This window comes from Molossus molossus, unplaced genomic scaffold (genome assembly GCF_014108415.1).
Source record: "Molossus molossus isolate mMolMol1 unplaced genomic scaffold, mMolMol1.p scaffold_m16_p_4, whole genome shotgun sequence".
NCBI classification, from domain to species: domain Eukaryota; kingdom Metazoa; phylum Chordata; class Mammalia; order Chiroptera; family Molossidae; genus Molossus; species Molossus molossus.
Window position 1 is genome coordinate 62,172,711 of NW_023425377.1, and position 18,285 is coordinate 62,190,995.

General features: G+C 53.0%; 1 protein-coding gene across 4 annotated transcripts in view; it reads left to right on the forward strand.

The window, feature by feature from the left end:
• The window catches only part of BIN3 (bridging integrator 3), a 53,975-nt gene that overhangs the window by 29,081 nt on the left and 6,609 nt on the right, over nt 1–18,285 (forward strand). Inside the window, exons 3-9 of one of the 4 annotated variants that reach the window (XR_004962004.1) lie at nt 6,843–6,883; nt 7,291–7,352; nt 8,409–8,545; nt 8,829–8,869; nt 14,138–14,282; nt 14,451–14,585; nt 17,161–17,524. Coding sequence is in view for 3 of the 4 variants with exons in the window: in XM_036281642.1 (XP_036137535.1) it covers nt 6,843–6,883; nt 7,291–7,352; nt 8,409–8,545; nt 8,829–8,869; nt 14,138–14,282; nt 14,451–14,585; nt 17,161–17,307 (708 nt within the window). In the remaining variant the exon portion in view is untranslated. Of the gene's footprint in view, nt 1–6,842; nt 6,884–7,290; nt 7,353–8,408; nt 8,546–8,828; nt 8,870–14,137; nt 14,283–14,450; nt 14,586–17,160; nt 18,260–18,285 lie in introns of those variants that run through there. The other 3 variants (XM_036281642.1, XM_036281643.1, XM_036281644.1) reach the window with 3 other exon arrangements.

An 18,285-nucleotide genomic window follows, 5' to 3' on the forward strand; every position in this document is an offset into this window, starting at 1 on the left:
CTGGCATGGGGCGAGGGCTGGAGAGGCAGCTTTCTTCTATACATACATGCTGTCAGAGGCCTTTGTTCCTTTGGTGAGCCCTTCCCCCACAGGGCAGGCAGAGGCTGCCATATCTGGGACTCCAGCAACCTGGCTCACACTGTTGGCCCCACCCTGGTGATTCCCTGAGGCCCCGCCCCACCCAACTTTCAGGCCCACCCAAGCTGCTACCAGTTGCTTTACCATAGGAATGGCCTGTCTTGGATCCTGCTTCAGATCTTTTTAAATTCTCTCAAACAAGCAGCATCTGGTCTCAGAGAGCCCCATATCTCTCGTTAAGTGGCCCCAGACCTGGCACTAGAAGCAGCCGGCCTCGGTTCACAACTTGGCTTTGCCGGGGCACCTCCAAGCCCAGCACAAGAAGCAGCCATCTGCAGATCACTTGGTAGCTTATGCTGGTGGCACAGGCAGCAGCTGACCTGGCCCCAAAGCCAGCACACCCAGTGGACAGCTTCAGAACAGTGCGAAGCACCAGCACCCAACCACCTCCATAAGTGACACACTCAAGAAATGGGCTCAGTGGGTACCAGAGCCCTGCTGAAGTAAGTCTTGCTCTGTGTGGGGGCCCCTGCACAGCTGATCATCCAAGGTAGTCAGAGGTCGGTGGACAGTGGGCACAGCTGGTCCTTGCAGCTGATCAACCTGAGTAAAACCCTCTCATTGATGTGCCATCAGCAATCAAGACTCAATTACAACAGAAGGGTATATAGTCCACATGAGGGGTGCACCTCGAGGGCCCAGCTGGGAGACCAGGGAGGCTGTGCCACTGAACCCTACAGGACACTTACTACAATAGGCCACCCTAGGAAGCCTGGGAGACATAGCAACTCTACCTAATAACATAGAAACAAACACAGGGAGGCAGCCAAAATCAGGAGACAAAGAAACACATCCCAAATGAAAGAACAGAACAAAGCTTCGGGAAAAGAACTAAATGCAATGGAGATAAGCAATCTAACAGATACAGAGTTCAAAACACTACTTATAAGGATGCTCAGTGAACTTAGTGAGAACTTCAGTGAACTTAGTAAGGGCCCCAAGAGCATAAAAGAGCAGTAATGAAGGATACACAGTCAGAAATGAAGGAGGCACTAACTGAAATAAAGGATAATTTACAGAGATTCAATAGTAGAGTAGGTAAAGCCAAGAAGCAAACCATCCATTTGGAATATAAGGAAGCAAAAAACACCCAACCAGAACAACAAAAAGAAAAAAGAATCCAAAACAATGAGGATAGTGTAAGGAGTCTCTGGGACAACTTCAAGCATGCCAACATTCGCATCTTGGGGGTGCCAGAAGAAGAGAGAGAACAAGAAATGGAAAACCTATTTGAAACAATAATGGCAGAAAACTTACCTAACTTGGTGAAGGAAACAGACATACAAATCCAGGAAGCACAGAGAGCTCCAAACAAGATGAATCCCAAGAGGCCCACACCAAGACACATCATCATCAAAATGCAAAAGGTTCAAGACAAAGAGAGAATCTTAAAAGCAGCAAGAGACAAACAGTTAGTTACCTACAAGGGAGCTCCCATAAGACTGTCAGCTGATTTCTCAAAAGCAACTTTGCAGGCCAGAAGGGAGTGGCAAGAAATATTCAGAGTGATGAAAAGCAAGAACCTACAACCAAGATTACTCTATCCTGCAAAGCTATCATTTAGAATCGATGGCCATATAAAGAGTTTCCCAGACAAGAAAACGCTAAAGGAATTCATCACCACCAAACCATTATTATATGAAATGTTGAAGGGTCTTCTTGAAGAAAAAGATCAAAAATATGAACAAACAAAATGGCAATAAAGCCCTGGCCAGTTTGGCTCAGCGGTTAGAGCGTCGGCCTGCGGTCCGGAGAGACCCGGGTTCAGTTCCCGCTAAGGGCACGTACTTCGGTTGCAGTTTGTCCCCGGCCCTGGTTGGTCGTGCGGGTGGCAGCCACTCGATGTGTCCCTTCACGTCGATGTTTCTCTCTCTCTCTCCTTCCTCTCTCTCCCTCCCACTCTATCTGTACAAAAAATGGAAAATATCCTCGGGTGAGGATTAAAAAAAATAATAATAAAATGGCAATAAATACATATCTATCGACTATTGAATCTGCAAACAAAATGAACAAGCAGAACAGAAACATTCTCATAGATACAGAGAACATTTTGTTGGTTTCCAGATGGGAGGGGGGTTGGGGGAATGGGTGAAAAAGGTGAAGGGATTAAGAAGTACAGATTGGTTGTTAGACTGACAAACCTCAAAGGGAAGGGAGGTGGGGAGAGGGTGGAAGAAATAAATTAAAGAACTTATATGCATATATGCATAACCAATGGACACAGACAACAGTGTGGGGAAAGGCAGGACGGGGTTGGGAGGAGGGAGTCAATAGGGGAAAAAGGAGGAACATCTATAATGCATTCAACAATAAAGATAAGTTTAAAAAATAAAACAAAAAAAACAAAATGTTAGGTAATGCTCCATGGCTAGTATCAGAGTTTATGTTCTGTCTCTACCAATTTCTTTCCCCACTTTCTCGCACTGTTGGAGAAAGGACTAGACCAACTTCAGTGCTGACTTTGCAGGGCCCCTTTGCTCCAGAACTGATCACCCACCTGTGTTGCCCAGAGGCCTTTAGCTATGGCCTGATTCCTGCCTAGCTATAAATCCCCTGTGACAAGTAACACTTTATTTTTTATTATTATTATTTTTTTAATCCTCGCCCAAGGACATTTTTCCACACTTTGTTCAGATAGAATGGGAAGGAAAGAGAGAGAGAGAGAGAGAGAGAGAGAGAGAGAGAGAGAGAGAGAGAGAGAGAAACATCAACATGAAAGGGACACATCGAGTGACTGCCTCCCGCACGACCCAACCAGGGCCGAAGACAAACTGCAACCAAGGTACATGCCCTTAGCGGGAACCGAACCCGGGTCTCTCTGGACCACAGGTCATGCTCTAACCATTGAGCCAAATCGGCCAGGGCATAGGTAACACTTTAAACTCTGACCAGTACGTATGCTTTAGTGGGCGTGAATTTTGAATTTTTTAGGAGTAGCTTTTGGTGGATCATGAGGAAGGCGATGATGAGAGTGTTGGGTTCCTGGATGGAAAATGAGCACGTCTGCTCTTGGTACAGGTTCTAGATGCTAGGATCATAAAGTAGAAAAAAGACTCTGTGTTCCTGCTTCTAAATTTTCCAGTTCAAACAAGGAAGATGCCACACTGTCGTTCCCTGAGGACCTCAGCTGAGTCAGGTCCCTGACATTCTCTCACTGTGCCACCTCACCCTCGCCTCCCCGGGCCTGTCCACTGATTGCAGCTGTGTGTGTGTTCACATAACGCTTTTACAAATTCATACAACTGTACAGTCTACTTAAGCTAAGTTTACCATTAACCATAAGACCAATATCAAAGACCTAGACACTTCACTGCCCTTGCAGTGGCTCTAGTTTTGTGACAAAAAGAAGAGTTGACTGTTACTACCTTATGAATATTCGTTATTTCAAAAATCACTTGGCCGGTGATGGTGCTATTTCCTCGTTGTTCAAGGGCATGTGAAGGCGCTTAGGAGGGCAAACTCCGGATCTACATGCCCACCATGAACATGGAGATTGGGAAGATAGTCCCGCAGTGCTGTTCATGTATTCAGTTGTTTAGGCAAGCCAGCAGATTTTCCCCAAAGTTTTCTTTTGAACATTCAGATTGCGTTTTAATCCTCACTGTGGAGAGCAGTTAGTGAGGGCGTCCAAGTGTCTGAAGGAGGATGATAGTGCCATCTAGAAACAGTTCATGTATTTCATCCAAGCCCAGCTTTGAGATTTCCTTTTCTTACTGGACAGCTCTCCAAGCCTTTGGGACGCTGAAGGTTTGCGTTAGAGATGGAAATCATGCCATTAAGTCAGTTGAGAAGGAAGGAATTTGCTGTCTTTAGAGAACATCATGACTAAAAGATGACCCTTGTTCTTAGTGCTTGAAGGACTTTGTACATTTCACGTTTCTACCTGTTTGGGGGAAATACCCAAGTCTTACCTATCTTTCAGGAAAACAAATTTAAATTCAGCCTGCACTAACTACAGGTAGAGGAAAAACAGTACTGACATTCGTTACAGCACTGCAGTTCACTTTCTGCCTTATGACACAAACATCCTGCACTCTAAGAAGTTCCTTTTATCAGTGTCACTGGGGATGTGAATTTTAAAAATTTACAGCAAGTTCAAACTTTTCTAAATATTGAAATCACCACATTTTAAAGACAGACTGGAATGTTACAAATGATTCTGCAAAATACAAAAACATATTTGCATCCATGAATGCTTTAATTGTTTTTCTGAACATTCTCCTCTGGTTCTTCCTCATCTGAGTACAGTGTGGGCTCCTCCCCCTCTTTCAGCAGTTTGCCCACCTGACCAGCTTGAAAGTGAACTGAGAGTCCTAGTCACGCAGGGTCTCCTGCTGGGCAGGAGTGAGGTCAGAAAGGTCATTTTACTCGTTCTTCAGAGCTTCCTTATCCAGGTAAAATGTGGCAAGATCCCTGGACACATCTCTACTCGCAGAGACCCCATATGGCCCCTTCAGCCGTAGAACTTTTGGCCTTTGCTCACCTGGAACACTTTGCAGTTGGTGGCCAGGAGGAAGCGCAGGTCCTGGACACCTTCGAAGTGCCGCCCGCCACCGCCCGCAGGATGAAGTCGGCTGCTTGAGGTGGGGCAGTGGGGCGGCTCCTAGCCCCGCTGTCAGTCACTTTTGCTGTCACTGGCCCAGCTGGTCCCTGCACAGGATCTTGCGGAGAAGGAAGATGCAGAGGCCGAAGAGCAGCAGGGTGAGGGGCTCTGTGAACATCTGTGGCAGCCGGCCCTCCAGCTCGCTCAAGGCAACTCAGGTCACATCGCCACCCTTCTCAGCAGCCGTGAGCGAGGAGCAGAGGTTGAGCCAGACCGGGGAAGGCTCCAGAACTGTTTGCTTTCTCTTCCCTCTCCGTGAGCTACTTAATAGGTGTTCTTTAAATGTTTATGGGATGAATTAATGCAGTTTAAAGATAAATAAATGAAAGGCCTGCCCTGGCCAGCTTGGTTCAGTGGTTAGAGCGTCGGCCTGCGGTCCAGAGAGACCCGGGTTCAGTTCCCGCTAAGGGCACGTACCTAGGTTGCAGTTTGTCCCCGGCCCTGGTTGGTCGTGCAGGTGGCAGCCGCTCATTGTGTCCCTTTCACGTTGATGTTTCTCTCTCTCTCTCCCTCCCACTCAATCTGAACAAAAAATGGAAAAATGTCCTCGGGTGAGGATAAAAAATAAATAAATAAACAAACCAATAAATGAAAGGCCTGAACTAGGAGTCTGAATTCTAGCTTTGCTTTGCCACTCACTAGCCTTGCGTTCTTATGTCAGTCACATCCCTCTCTTGGCTTCATTCTCCTCCTGTGTAACGTGAAATAATCGGCCTGAATCCTGTCCTGACATTCTGTGACTCTGTGGAGTTGACCCAGATCCAAACATGCAGTATGAGGTTGGTGGGGTTTAATACCCTCTCATTGGGGCACCTTTGATGGAAGGGCCTGCAGATGGAGAACAGTATGGCTTTGACAGTTTCTACAAATCTGTACTCCTGGGCCTTCGGCCTGCAACAAGTGAGAGTCAGGCCTTGTGCTCGCACTGGCAGGGGTCCCAGCAGTGGCTCTTAGAAAGCCATCTTTCTGAGGTCATGGCTTTAATTCCTCAGCAAACACCTTTTCCCTTTTGGTGGAATGGCCAGAAGAGTACAGGCCTGGAGCTCGGCTTCATGAAGTGATGTGACCTTGCACAGGTAGCTCTGCCTCACCCCAGGACCTCCTTCGCACAGTGAGGGTTGTGAGTGCACCTGCCTCCTGGCTGCGTTCGAGGCAAAGATGTTCGTGGGAGCCCACATTGAGCCCTTCGTGAGTGTAGCCGGTTTTACTTCTCAGAGCGCCTCAGCCCAATGGCTCCACAAGACGGCCAGGGAGGGGTACTGCCTTCATAGAAGAGGAGGAAGGAGAAGCCTCTTGCCCGTCCCTACCTTCAGGCTGTCAGGTGGCATTTACTTCACAGGCCATTCATCTGAGAGCCACTGCTGGGACCCTTATCCAAACGGGGAAATTCAGCCGTAGAAGTGCAAGTCACTTTCTTCACTCACCTGACCGGTAGGCGGCAGAATTAGGTCCAGGGCTCAGTTTACTTAAACCTGTTTAGTTTAAGTATTGCTGGTAGAGGGGAAATCCAACAACTAACTAATCAGGAATTTAGAGAGTCTTGCCAGAGTCAGCAGTAATAGTGTTTGTGTTTGGTACATCCCAGCGCACAGGGCATGGTAGGTGAACTTGATCTACCCTGAAGCTAGCAGGTGATAGGACCTGTGAGGAAACCAAGCCTGTGACTGTGGAGGTGACTTGCTGGGGCTCTGCCTCAGAACTGCTGAGTGGCAGACACAGAACTGAAGTCCATACCCACTGTTCTCCTCTGCCCACTGCTGCCTCCCTGGCTGAGTGTCAGGCACATGTTGAGCTCCCCTCATAGGAGGGGAGGGGAGAAGAGGGAACACAGCTCACTCCCTGAGATGGAAGAGCGGAGCCGCAATCCGCTGGTACTTGCCTGGCTGGTACATCTGGGAGGGAAGTCTCTCGCCCTGAATCAGACACTTAATATGAGAACACAGGTACTGTGTCATTAATGACCTGCCGGTGCCTGTGTGAACTGGATGGTGGTGTTTCTGTAGACTAGGGGAGGGTGTGGAGGGAGTGTCAGGAGGCTGGCAGATTTTTTCCAATGTGTTGTAATTTCTCCGATGATTGAGTTGTCTCTCTCTCATTACAGGTGGAGAGAGACTTTGAAAGGGAGTATGGAAAACTGCAGCAGTGAGTGTCACATCTCAGAAGGATGGGGGTTGGGGTCGGAGAAGGGCAAGGGCCTTCTGCCAGGTGTCACTTGCCACGCAGTTTTGTCTGTTCGCCATCAGTGGGTTGCTCCTCTGCCCGTCACCACCCGGGGAGCCAAGAGCAGCTCAGTTCACCACCTGCCAGGAATTTTCCCCCAACTGAGGGCTGTGTGGCAGTCCTCAGCTCATAGCCTTTGGATGCTTGGCCTCATGCAGAGCTTGTAGTAGCCCTTTAGTCACTGGGAAAAGTCCCCTCAGAGAAGTGCCCCTTCTCTTCCTGATGGGCATTCCAGAGTATCAGCTTGGGCCTCCCCAGGTAGATGGGAAGAAAGGGGACCAAAAGCCAGCCGGCGATGCCAGACACCAGGTCTGCACCCTGCCTTGCAGGCTGGAAGAGCAGACCAGGAGGCTGCAGAAAGACTTGAAGAAGAGCACCGATGCTGACCTGGGTAGGTGGACCCGCCCAGAGCTGGACTGGTGGGGCACAGGTGGATGCCCTACTCCCTCAAGGCACTTTAGGGCTGGCTTTGAAGTAAGTACACTTAGTAGATGTACAACAGATGTCCCTGAGAAGTGGCTTGAGGTCAGTCTTCACTTAGCAGAGCCTCACTCGCCCTTTCCCGGGCACAGCAGCTGCTGCCACGCCAGGTGCAGTGCTGGCCCTGTGGTCTGTGCCAGAACGTGGGCACGTCGGAACATGACAACCCTCACTCCTGGCCCATAGTGTCTCCAAACTATGTGTGCAGCAAGCCAAGGGTCCGTTTGGAGACCGTCTGTTAATTAGTTTGAAGTTAGTTCTGAGTTACCTGGATAGCATCTTTCTTTCTCGTTCTCCACTGCCTTTCTAGTGAGGGCTGTGACCCATTGCTTCCTTTCTTATTACTGTGTGTCATTGAAACCAGGGGTTGCCTAGCCACATCAAACCTGGCCTCCTTTTGTCAATAAACTTCCATTGGCACACAGCCATGCCCGTTCTGTAGGTTCTGTCTGTGGAAAGGTGAGTAGCTGCAGCAGAAACTATGTGGCCCTTCAAACCTAACATCTGGACTCTGGCTCTTTGTAGTAGTGCCGCTCTGGTGTGGCGTGCTGCGTTATGCTTGTCCCCAGCCACACTGCACCTCCCAGCCACCTGGAAAGGGCTTTTGAAATGCATAGTCCTGGATTCCAGACTGACCAGATTAGAATCTTTGCAACTAGAAATCTGCATTTCTTACAGCTTCCCACCCAGATGATTCTGTTATAACCTAGAGTTTGGAACATTGTCATTGCATAGGTATAGCTGCCCAAAATAATTATCCAGAACAGCGCAGATGGTCAGAATGAACCTTGTGCCATAAGGACTAGTGTCTTACTCTCTGTGATGCTTTGTAGCTTGTATGGCCTCTGGCCATGGGTGCAGGTCATCCGGATGCAGGCCCCTTGGCTGAGGGAGGATGGGGAGCCCTAACGACAAGGCTTGGAATCCTTAGCCCTTCACGTGTTCCCTGAGCTCTGACATCTTGCAGCCATGTCCAAATCTGCTGTGAAGATATCCTTGGACTTGCTCTCCAATCCCCTCTGTGAACAAGACCAAGACTTTCTGAACATGGTGACAGCCCTGGACACAGCCATGAAACGGATGGACGCCTTCAACCAGGAAAAGGTGACGAGGGTCTGGGTTTCCCCCTTCTCACGGCTTCTGTCTGGAGGCACGCCATTCTCAGCCCTGGCAGACAGCAGCTGGCAGGGCAAGAATTTACCGGAATGAGGACAGGGTGCTCCTGGTTGCCATCTCTGCCTCGCCCCAGATGCAGTTAGGGGTGCCCACCTCGCCTGTCCTACTCTTGTCCTCTCCCCTGACAGGTCTCCTTTCTCTTCTGAGGAACTGGAGAGGAGGAGTCTGGCTTCCCCCCCGTTTTGATGTCATTGGGTTTTTCTTTTGACAGGTGAACCAGATTCAGAAGACTGTGATTGAGCCCTTGAAAAAGTGAGTAAACGTCACCTGGGAACGAGGCTCAGGGCACTCATTGGGAAGACAGGTCAGCTGGTCCCCTAGGACTGAGTATTATCTCTACAGCCTGTCCTTAGACGTGGAGTTGACAGGAAACTCAGCAGGGTCACCAGCTACATGATGTGTGGCCTTAGGGTTGACACTCTGGGTAGCTCCAGAGCAGCCGCCACTTCCTGGACGCTCGGGGACAGCAGGGCACATGTGGTCCTCCTCAGCAGCCGGCTATTGCTCCAGGGTCGTTCCGCCATGTTCCCTCTGTTCCTGTTGGAGGACCAGTGGAACCAGAGCTGGCTGGATTAAGCTAGCAGAGATGCTGGCCAGCGCTCGGCGGAGATGAGCGAGGCCTTTCATCTCGCAGCCGGATTGGGAGAGCAGCTGCCTGCAGCACTCGGCCTTTGAAATGTGGGGGGGGCTCCACATGGGGACGGGTGCAGCCACGGTTCCCGCCTGGGAAGGCCCCTAACTCATGACCTGTCAGGGCCAGAAATTCTTCTGTGAGACTCCTGTCAGGCAGGCTCTGGTCAGTGATCAGACGGGCCTATTCCCTGGGTCCCCGAAGCGGGTGGGTATCGCCTTGAAGCTCCCGAATCACTTCATCTTCTTCCCTGGCCTCTCCCAGGCAGCCTGTGACCTGGAAGGGCTACGCTCCAGCCCGGCAGCTGCACTTTATTACCTCTCTGTGGTGGTCCCTGGCAGTTGCCTCACCAGACGGGTAATGAGGCTCTGCTAATGACCATTAAGCTGGACCATGGCCCGGAGGGAGATGAGAGAGCAGGTTTTGATCCTCTGGCCCCTGGTGCTGGGGTTGCTGAGTTCCTCACTCCCTGTTCAGGTCCACAGGGTGGGGTTCAGGAAAGCTCTTTCTAAGCCGGGCTGTCTGGAGGCTCAGCCATGGTGGGGAGGATTTCTCCCTGCAGCCCTGCTCCTTCTCTGGGCTCCTGGGCCCCTAATTCTTGCTCAGCCCCAGGTCACAGGCTCACATGAGCAGCTGGGTGCCGAGGAGGCCAGTGGCTCAGGAGAGAAGCATCAGAAAAACTTCTATTGCTCGTGGCGTGCTGACCAGTCTCCAGAACCAAGGGTTCAGAGCTGGTTGGGAAAGACCGAGGGCAGAGCAGACCCTGCCCATGGCGTCTCAGGGGCTGCCATGGACACCTACGGCTGGCAGAGCTAGGCAGGGGACACCAGATCAGAGAACTGGGGACTGACTCCTGTCTTGATTTTACAACCAACGAGGCATCCTTGAAATCTGATGCCTGGCTTCTAGAGCCTAGTGGAGAGAGACCCCAGCAGCCCACCACCTGCCAGGAAGGTGGGGGAGTGGCAGAGGAGGCAGGCGCCATCCCCACAGCAGATCCGGCGACCCAGGCTGGCTTCTGCGCATCCCAGAGCTGACATCCGATCTCCCCCACATAAAACCAGCGCTGCCTGTTGCCTCCTCTTGCCAGGAGAGAAGCTCCCAGGGACCCCAGCACCAGAAACAGGAAACTGCAGCTTTCCTGTCCTCTGTGAAGAACACTGCCACATGGCCACCCCACCGCCCCAGCCTCCCCCAGGGGGCTCGGCCTCTAATCCCCCAGCCCCTGGGCTGCACTCACATGGTCGGATGAGGATGCTTTCAATTTCCCTTTCCTGGTGGGTGGAAGATCCCGGCTGTGTGGGCACAGATTGAGGAATGGCAGGCATTCCCCACCAGGGCCGGCTGCTCCCAGCCCACCTCCCAGCCGGCCTTTCCGCCTCCCCCTTTCCCTCCTCCCTCTCTCGCTGCCTCTTCACCCCAGGCTTACCCAGGGGAGGCAGTTTGCTCTGAACCTTAGGACAGGCAAGAAACAGGCAGTTACCATGGGCAGAGCTGCAGTGAGTGCCTGGTGTAGGCCCAGCCCCATTCTCCCATCTTGGGGGTAGACAGAGCTTCGGAGTTTTTGAGCTAGTGCGGACACCATGTCAGCTTTCTCAAGGACACGACCACTGTGAGCCTGCCAAGGTGGTGCCGCACGGTGGAGCCGGGGGAGCGCTAGGCCGGCAGTCCCCCTGCCCTGACCAGCTGTGACCTCTGCCAGGTCCTGCTCCTCCGGGCCTGTTTTCCCACCCAAGCTCTTAGAGTGGCATAGCCAGTTCTCAGTGGGGAGGGAAGCGAGGAGCTGAGCAGAGAGGGCCTGACAACCTAGCTTGGTTCTCTGTGGCAGCCTAGTAAAAGTGGGGATTCGTACCCCAGGGAGAGCTGGGTCTCCCCCTCCTTGCCAGGTGGAGCCATCGGGTGCCTTGGTAGAGCCCCCAGGGGCATGTCTGGGAGAACACGGGCCCTGGGACCAGCCTATGCTTGACTTCGCCTTCTTGCTAACTTACCGCCCTTGGTCTGAGGGTAGAGGAAAGCAGGAAAGCACCCCACGTGGAGAAGGGGGTCCTGCTGCCCGATGAGCTCCTCTCTCGCACGGCATTGTGCTATTTATACGCCCAACACACGGGGCTGGCAGAGTGCATTCTGCTACTCTAAGTAGCAAGTGGGGAGGTGGGGCCTCAGTGAACAGTAACCCACTCTCCTGTCAGCCTTTTCGAATATACTTCCTGGCGTACCTGCCTGACCCTCATACTGCCCAGCCTTCCCTGCCTGACCTTAGTTTCCCCACTTTAATGTGAGAAGGGCCACACCTGCCCTCACTCCTCAGGAGGCCCAAAGCCAGGGCCCAAAGCCACCTGGGTGGTACGTCATTGGTGACCCACAGAACAGTGAACTAAGTCATCTGAGCCTTTCGTGGCCTCCTGGTGTGACTGAGGGGTGCTGCTGTGGGAGGCAGAAGCTACCACGGTGAAGAAAGTTTCCTGGGGGGTCTAACAGCAACAGCGACCAGTTCCCACAGCAGCCACTCCCTCCTCACAGAAGACAGACAGGTGGTCTTGCTTCCGGAAGGCTGAAGGTAGCATCCTGTAATCACAGCCACCAAGGCTGCCTGGCACTGCGTGGGAATCTGGAACTGCTGGATCCATGCCCGCTTCCCCCAGACAGCAGAGGCCCGGGTTCCTTCCAATGAGAGAATCAGGGTGACTTCTGGTGGCCCCTTGTCCAGTTGGGGTGCACAGGGAGGTGGTGTGGTGGCTCCTCAGGCCCAACTGCACCTGGTGGTCCCTCTCAGCTGCTGGTCACTCCTCCCAGGAAGGGACGGGCTCTTCTAGCAACTGAGGTCCCATTGGAGCAGCGCCTGAGGCAAGCGCGTTGGGCCAGCTTCTCCCAGTGGTCTCAGGCGTCCCAGGGACCCTTGGTCCTGGATGTGACTGCTTCCCGCAGCCAGGTTGCTTGGCACCGAGTAGGCCTATGTCTTCTGCCTGGCAAATCAGTTATTTAAAAATATTAATTTGATTAATGCATGAAGGGGCATGTGACTGAGGCTTCAGAGATGTTTATGTGTCTTATCTACTTCCTTCTTGGTGCAGTGAGACAGTGAGCCCATTAGACACCAACTCAGAAGAATTCGTTTTGGTCACTCTCTCAGTGATAAGCCCCTTTTTTCATCGAAATTACTACCTGGGTCTAAAGCTTTGTTTGGGGCATTTAATGCTTTGTCAAGTTTATATTCTGTATTCTCTGGCAAAAGTATTCATTACTCTTATGTCACATGTACTCTTGATTTGTCGAGGCTTTTTTTTTATCCTCACCTGAGGACATTTTTCCTTTTTTTTTTTTTTTTGTTCAAATAGAGTGGGAGGGGGAGGGGGAGAGAGAGAGAGAGAGAGAGAGAAACATCGACGTGAAAGGGACACATCGAGTGGCTGCCACCCGCACAACCAACCAGGGTCGGGGACAAACTGCAACCGAGGTACATGCCCTTAGCGGGAACCGAACCCGGGTCTCTCCGGACCGCAGGTCGACGCTCTAACCGCTGAGCCAAACTGGCCAGGGCTGTTGAGGCTTTTAAAAAACAAATTGATGGTCATGTCCCTCTGAGGCAGACTTGGAAATCACTCTGCATGGGGTCTCCGAACTCCCTGAGAACAACCTGTGAGCTCAGACGCCCTCCCAGCTCTGAGCGCAGTGCAAGGCCGCCATGAGCAGCCGCCCCTCCCCATCTTTCATCTCCTCTGGGTTGGTCCACGAGGAACGGACTCTTCCCCTGGTCCTGGGTCACCTACTGTGGGTTTCTCAACCCCAAATAACTGCCACACTGTCATTTCCTCGGCTGTGTGGCCAGACCCCCACCACCTGCCTGCTGACGTGTCCTTTCCAGAAACCCTGCTCGCAGGCTTGCCTTTCCTCGTCCAGCACTCGTCTGTCAGGGCACCAGTGTCCCTGCCCAGGGTGAGTCCTGCCTATTTCAGGCCCAAGAGCTCATTGCCCTTCCCAGTCAGAGGTGACCCTAGTCACAGGTATGCCTGGGGGACAAACATGCCAAGGCATCAGCTGCTGCTCTCTGAGTGGCCCACTCCGCTGTCACTGTGAGCTGGAAGAGGCCTCGAGTCGTTTCCCTCCGTTTCAGTGGTAGAAGCAGAGGATTCCTGCCTTCCCTCAGGCCAGCCAGAAGGCTAGGCCAGGAGGACGGGTGTTTCTGTTTGCTGGGGGGGGGGGGGGGGGGGGGGGGGTGCTTTTAGGCTTGTTAGAAACTTCTTTATTGAAGGTGGGTTTTTTATTATTAACATGGTGGACATACAATGTTATATCATTTTCTGGTGTGCAACATACTGAGAGGACATGTACAGACCTTACCAAGTGGTCACCAGGAGTAGTTTGGGCTGCGATTCTGTCACTTGCCGGTGGCACCTGAGATGGTGGGGATTTGCCACACAGAACTGGGATACCTGAGTTCTCTTCTGCACCATCACTACCCAGCTGTGACCTTGGATATGTCATGTCTTCTCTCTGGACAGTTTCTTTCATTTTTTAAAGGGAAGATGTTGGCCAGATGACTTCCAAGGAGTCTTCAGCTCCATTGCAGGTCTCTGTGTTGTGGGGCGGGACCTCTGAGTGCTGGGGGGGCAGGGGCAGCTAAGTGCATCATAGACTTGGGACCCAGTGTCTGCTCAGGCCAGTGGCGTGAGCCTTAGCCCTGTGTTCTTTCCCTGGGCCTGACCTTCAGACAGGTTCTCAGTAACATGAGCTCACAGGGGCCAAGGCCTCATCTGTCTTGTTCACAGCAAACCCCCAAGACCTAGAATAGGGTCTGGCACTTCGTGGACACTCTGTATATGTTTTTGAGTGAACGATGGGCTGCCAGTCGCAGCTCCAGGAACGGGCCATGTCCAACCCGACTGTGTTAGCAGGTTTGGCAGCGTCTTCCCAAGCCTGAACATGGCAGTGAAACGGCGGGAGCAGGCCTTGCAGGACTACCGCAGGCTGCAGGCCAAGGTGGAGAAGTACGAGGAAAAGGAGAAGACAGGCCCAGTGCTGGCCAAACTCCACCAGGTACCCAGGAGAGGGGTGGGGTAGACAGCCCTTTACCTGGGGACCAACTCAGGGGCTGCAGGGCCAAGACACCAGGTGTTCTGATACCCCTGTACACACACAGCGTGCCCCCAGCAGGGATGCTAGGTGAGCCAGTGAGAGCGGTGACAGCCAGGGTCTTGTTCCCAGGCTCGAGAAGAGCTTCGGCCCGTGCGGGACGACTTTGAGGCCAAGAACAAACAGCTGCTGGACGAGATGCCACGGTTCTACAACAGCCGGCTTGACTACTTCCAGCCCAGCTTTGAGTCCCTGATCCGGGCACAGGTGAGGCTGCGCCCACGTGCCTGAACGCTGGCACAGTCATGGGCTTTATAGACACATGTCATGCCAACCCCCACTCCCCACACCGGAAGGGGACTTAGCCGTTCTCTGCCAAGACAGCCACCCCCCCACCCTGCCCCCAGCACTGCTCCAAGGGAAGGCAGCCAGGGGCCTCCAGTCCTTTGCTGGAGCCTGTTTTGGTTTGTGCATTGTTCTTTGCTTAATTTCAGCCTAGGATGAGGCTCCTTGTTTAACAGTTCTTCCCCGAGTTCTCTCTCAAGCTTCACTGCGGGCAACAGAACAAATGGGGCTGCAGCAGCCTCACTGTGATGGGCAGGCTCCTCGCCTAGTGTACTCAGGAAGTCGGGGATAGAGGCCTACAGTGAAATCCCTATTCTGAGGACCCTACACCCCCCAACCCACCCTAGTTACTCCTCTTCCTTTGACAGGAGACCACAGAGCATCTTGACTTTTAGCGATTCTTGGAGGGTCCTGAACCGTGGGGCACCTTCCAGCAGGCGGGGCAGACGAGGGGTGGGTGGAGGGGAACGGCGGTAGCACTGGGGCCAGGCAGCTAGAGGGTTGCATGTGGGCCAACCCTGTGTCTCCTGCTGGTCAAGGTGTGAGGACATGGTGTGTGCTGTGGGTGTAGCTGCTGCCCTCCTTGCCCCTTCACCTCCTGTCCTTCGGGCCATTTGCAGGGATTAGTCCCCATTTGTAAAAGACCAGAAGGTTGAGGTGCCAAAGCAAGGGGTCTCCTCCACTTGGGACCCCCAGCTGACTGCAGCTGCTCAGCACCCTTCCACCCTTCTCACCTGTCCCTGCTAGGTGACAAAGCTAAAGGCTCAACATGGCCCCATCGGCCTCCAGCTCACTTCTGCTCTTGTCCTGGGTATTTGGCGCCCTCCAGTGGACACTCATTTTTTGCAGAGTCCATGATCACAGGTGCCCAAGGAAAAGCCTGATTCCTACCTGTGCACCTGCCATCTTTGGAGAACAAACCCATGGGACTGACACTTGGGGTCAAGAACCCTAAACAGGATTGATGTTGGATCTGGGACTTGTTAGTGACCATGTCCTTGGTTGCTAATGGGAAAATGAGGCAGAAAGCTAGCATATGCAAGGGGGTTCCCACACTTGCCCCCAGAGCATTGCCCCTGTAGGTGAGGCCTTCCTTCCAGCAACTTCGTCCTGGGCCTGGAGGAGTGTTTAAGGTGCTCCGTGTCTTCCCTCCTGCACGCCTGTCCTCGTGCGCCGTCACCACCCCTGTTTGCAGACCACCCTGCCTCCCCCATCCTCTTGCTTAGGGAGGAAGCTCCAGGGTGTGAGGCTTCAGTGCCCAGGGTGGAGCAGTTTGGGAGCTCAGGATGCCCTGTCACTGAACAGTGAGGTGGCTGGGGTGTTGCTGCCTCCTTGTCACCAGCCTCCCCCCCCCGAGGCTGCACTGCCATTAGTCACTGGAGAAGTGAACATTCCTAGTGACTCAGCTACGCAGTACAGCTCTGGGCAGAGAGCAGCACTAGCTCAGGCCCCTGTCCCCTGAGGTGGCAGCAGGATGTGAAGGCCTTGGTTTCCTCCCCTCAAATCCAGCTGTGGGAGATACTTTCTTGGAAGCAGCTCAGACATGGCCCTGCCGCCAGACGTACCGCTCGGCCTGGCCTTGTCAGCCATGGCATTCCAGGTTTCTCAAGTAGGAGAGGTTCTTTTCCCTCAAAGACAACTTGGAGCTAGAGATTATAAAATTTAGGGGTTTTGAATAGTGTGGAACACTTTCATGGAAATACCCACTTTCATTTGTCTTGAAGTGGAGACCAAGGCAAAATGGCTCCTGTCCCCTCCCCCTGGAAAAACCCATCCTGGGCCCGCTCAGGCCCTGGTCTAAGCAGCCCTCAGCCATGTATTTGAGAGTTGCTGATGGGCTCCCCCACCTCATTCCTGTAGGCCTCTCTCATCCCACTCTGGGGCCTACTTAGAAGGAAATGTGGCCTGGCCCCTGGGCCGTGCACCTTAGGCATGATTAACAATGAGATGAATTGGGACCAAATAAAAGGCTAAGAAGGTGACACCATTCTCATCTTCTAAAGACCAACTCTTAGGGCTTTGGGAGCCGCCATAAACAAAAGCCTCGGGCTTCTCACAGCTTCTGTAAAGCAGGGAGCCTCTAGTCACAGTGCCTGACTCCCTGGTCTCCCAGGTCCTGCCAAGGGTCCTCCCACTTTCCCTAGCCCTGGCCTTGGACTGTGCTGTCTTTCTCCACCAGCCAGCACGTGTGCGCACGCATGCACGCACACACCACCCCACCCCCCGTGCTGCTTGGAGAAAAGGGCAGAGCCCCCCCTTCACCTCCCACCTCCTAAGGATCTATTGCTTTCCTCGCCCTTAGACTTATGTCAACCCCAGATAGTGGACGGTCCTGCAGGGCTCAGACAGTGGCTCACTCCTCCCTGGTTGCTGTGGAGGGAGGTGGGGTGAGGGGAAGAGCAGCTGTAGAGGGAATAGGAGAAACCAGCACAGAGGATACAGTGCTATGGGGCTTGGGTGGAGTTCAGCCCCTGCTGACCCCCTGCCTCCTACTCAGGTCGTCTACTACTCTGAAATGCATAAGATCTTTGGAGACCTGACCCAACAGCTTGACCAGTCTGGCCACCCCGATGAGCAGCGGGAACAGGAGAATGAAGCCAAACTGAGCGAGCTTAGAGCCCTCTCGATTGTGGCTGATGATTGAATCCTATTCCCTGGAAGACACCTAGAACACAAGTCACCTTCTCTAGTCTTTGCCCTTTTGAAGCTCAGGCTCAGGCATCAGCCAGCAAAAGACCCTCCCTGGAAGTGTATGGGGCTAGTGGCCCCACCTTACCTCACTAGCCCTTTGGAATGCACTTGGCACCTGGAGCCCCAAGCAGGCTGCTGTCTCCCCACCCATAGCAGGAGCCTGCAGACAGGTAAGCACCCTAGAAAAAACCGAGGGGCTTTCTTATTTCCAGAATTGTCCGAAATACCTCCTGGCCCAGGGCCAGAGCAGGTTCCCAACCTGCAAAGGGCATGGACTGCGTCAGCTTGCCTGGGGTTCCCGCCATGTCTGCATGGTTGGGATCACATCTACCTCCAAGACAGGTCCTGGGGAGTCCACCCCCCTGCTGCCTTCCCACTTCTCTCCTTTTCTGGGAGAGGGCTGTGGTCCTCCAGCCCTGACAGGCCCCTCACGCTAGGGCTCCCAGTATGACAAAGGCTGGCTTAGCCCACATCTATCCTTTTGGTCAAGTGTAGGGAACACCCTGTCTTATAGGTTCCCTAGGAAATGAATTCAACTCGTGTTAAAGTCCTACCACAAAATGTCACAGGCCTCAAAGCAACAACAATGGGTTTGTCTCACCTGAATATTTGGAATTTTATTTTTTCAAGTAAAGTTTTCAATAAAATTGTATTGTATTATTGTGCTGTAACTAAGGAAAGGAGAGGAGAGCCACCCCAGGATTTTTTTCAGGGTAATGCTGCCCCCTAACTGAGCTGGCAGGACCCCGATAGCAAGCATCCTCTCCGGACCAGCCAGCAGCCCGCCCTGAGTGCAAGGGGCTTGCTCGTCCTGCTGCCCTGCCCACCCGGAGGTGACTGCACCTCCATCTAGCAGAGGCTGGACTGAGGGCCAGGAGCAGGTGGGAGCACCAGCAGACAGACCTGCAAGAGGGAAGGAAAAGCTATGGAG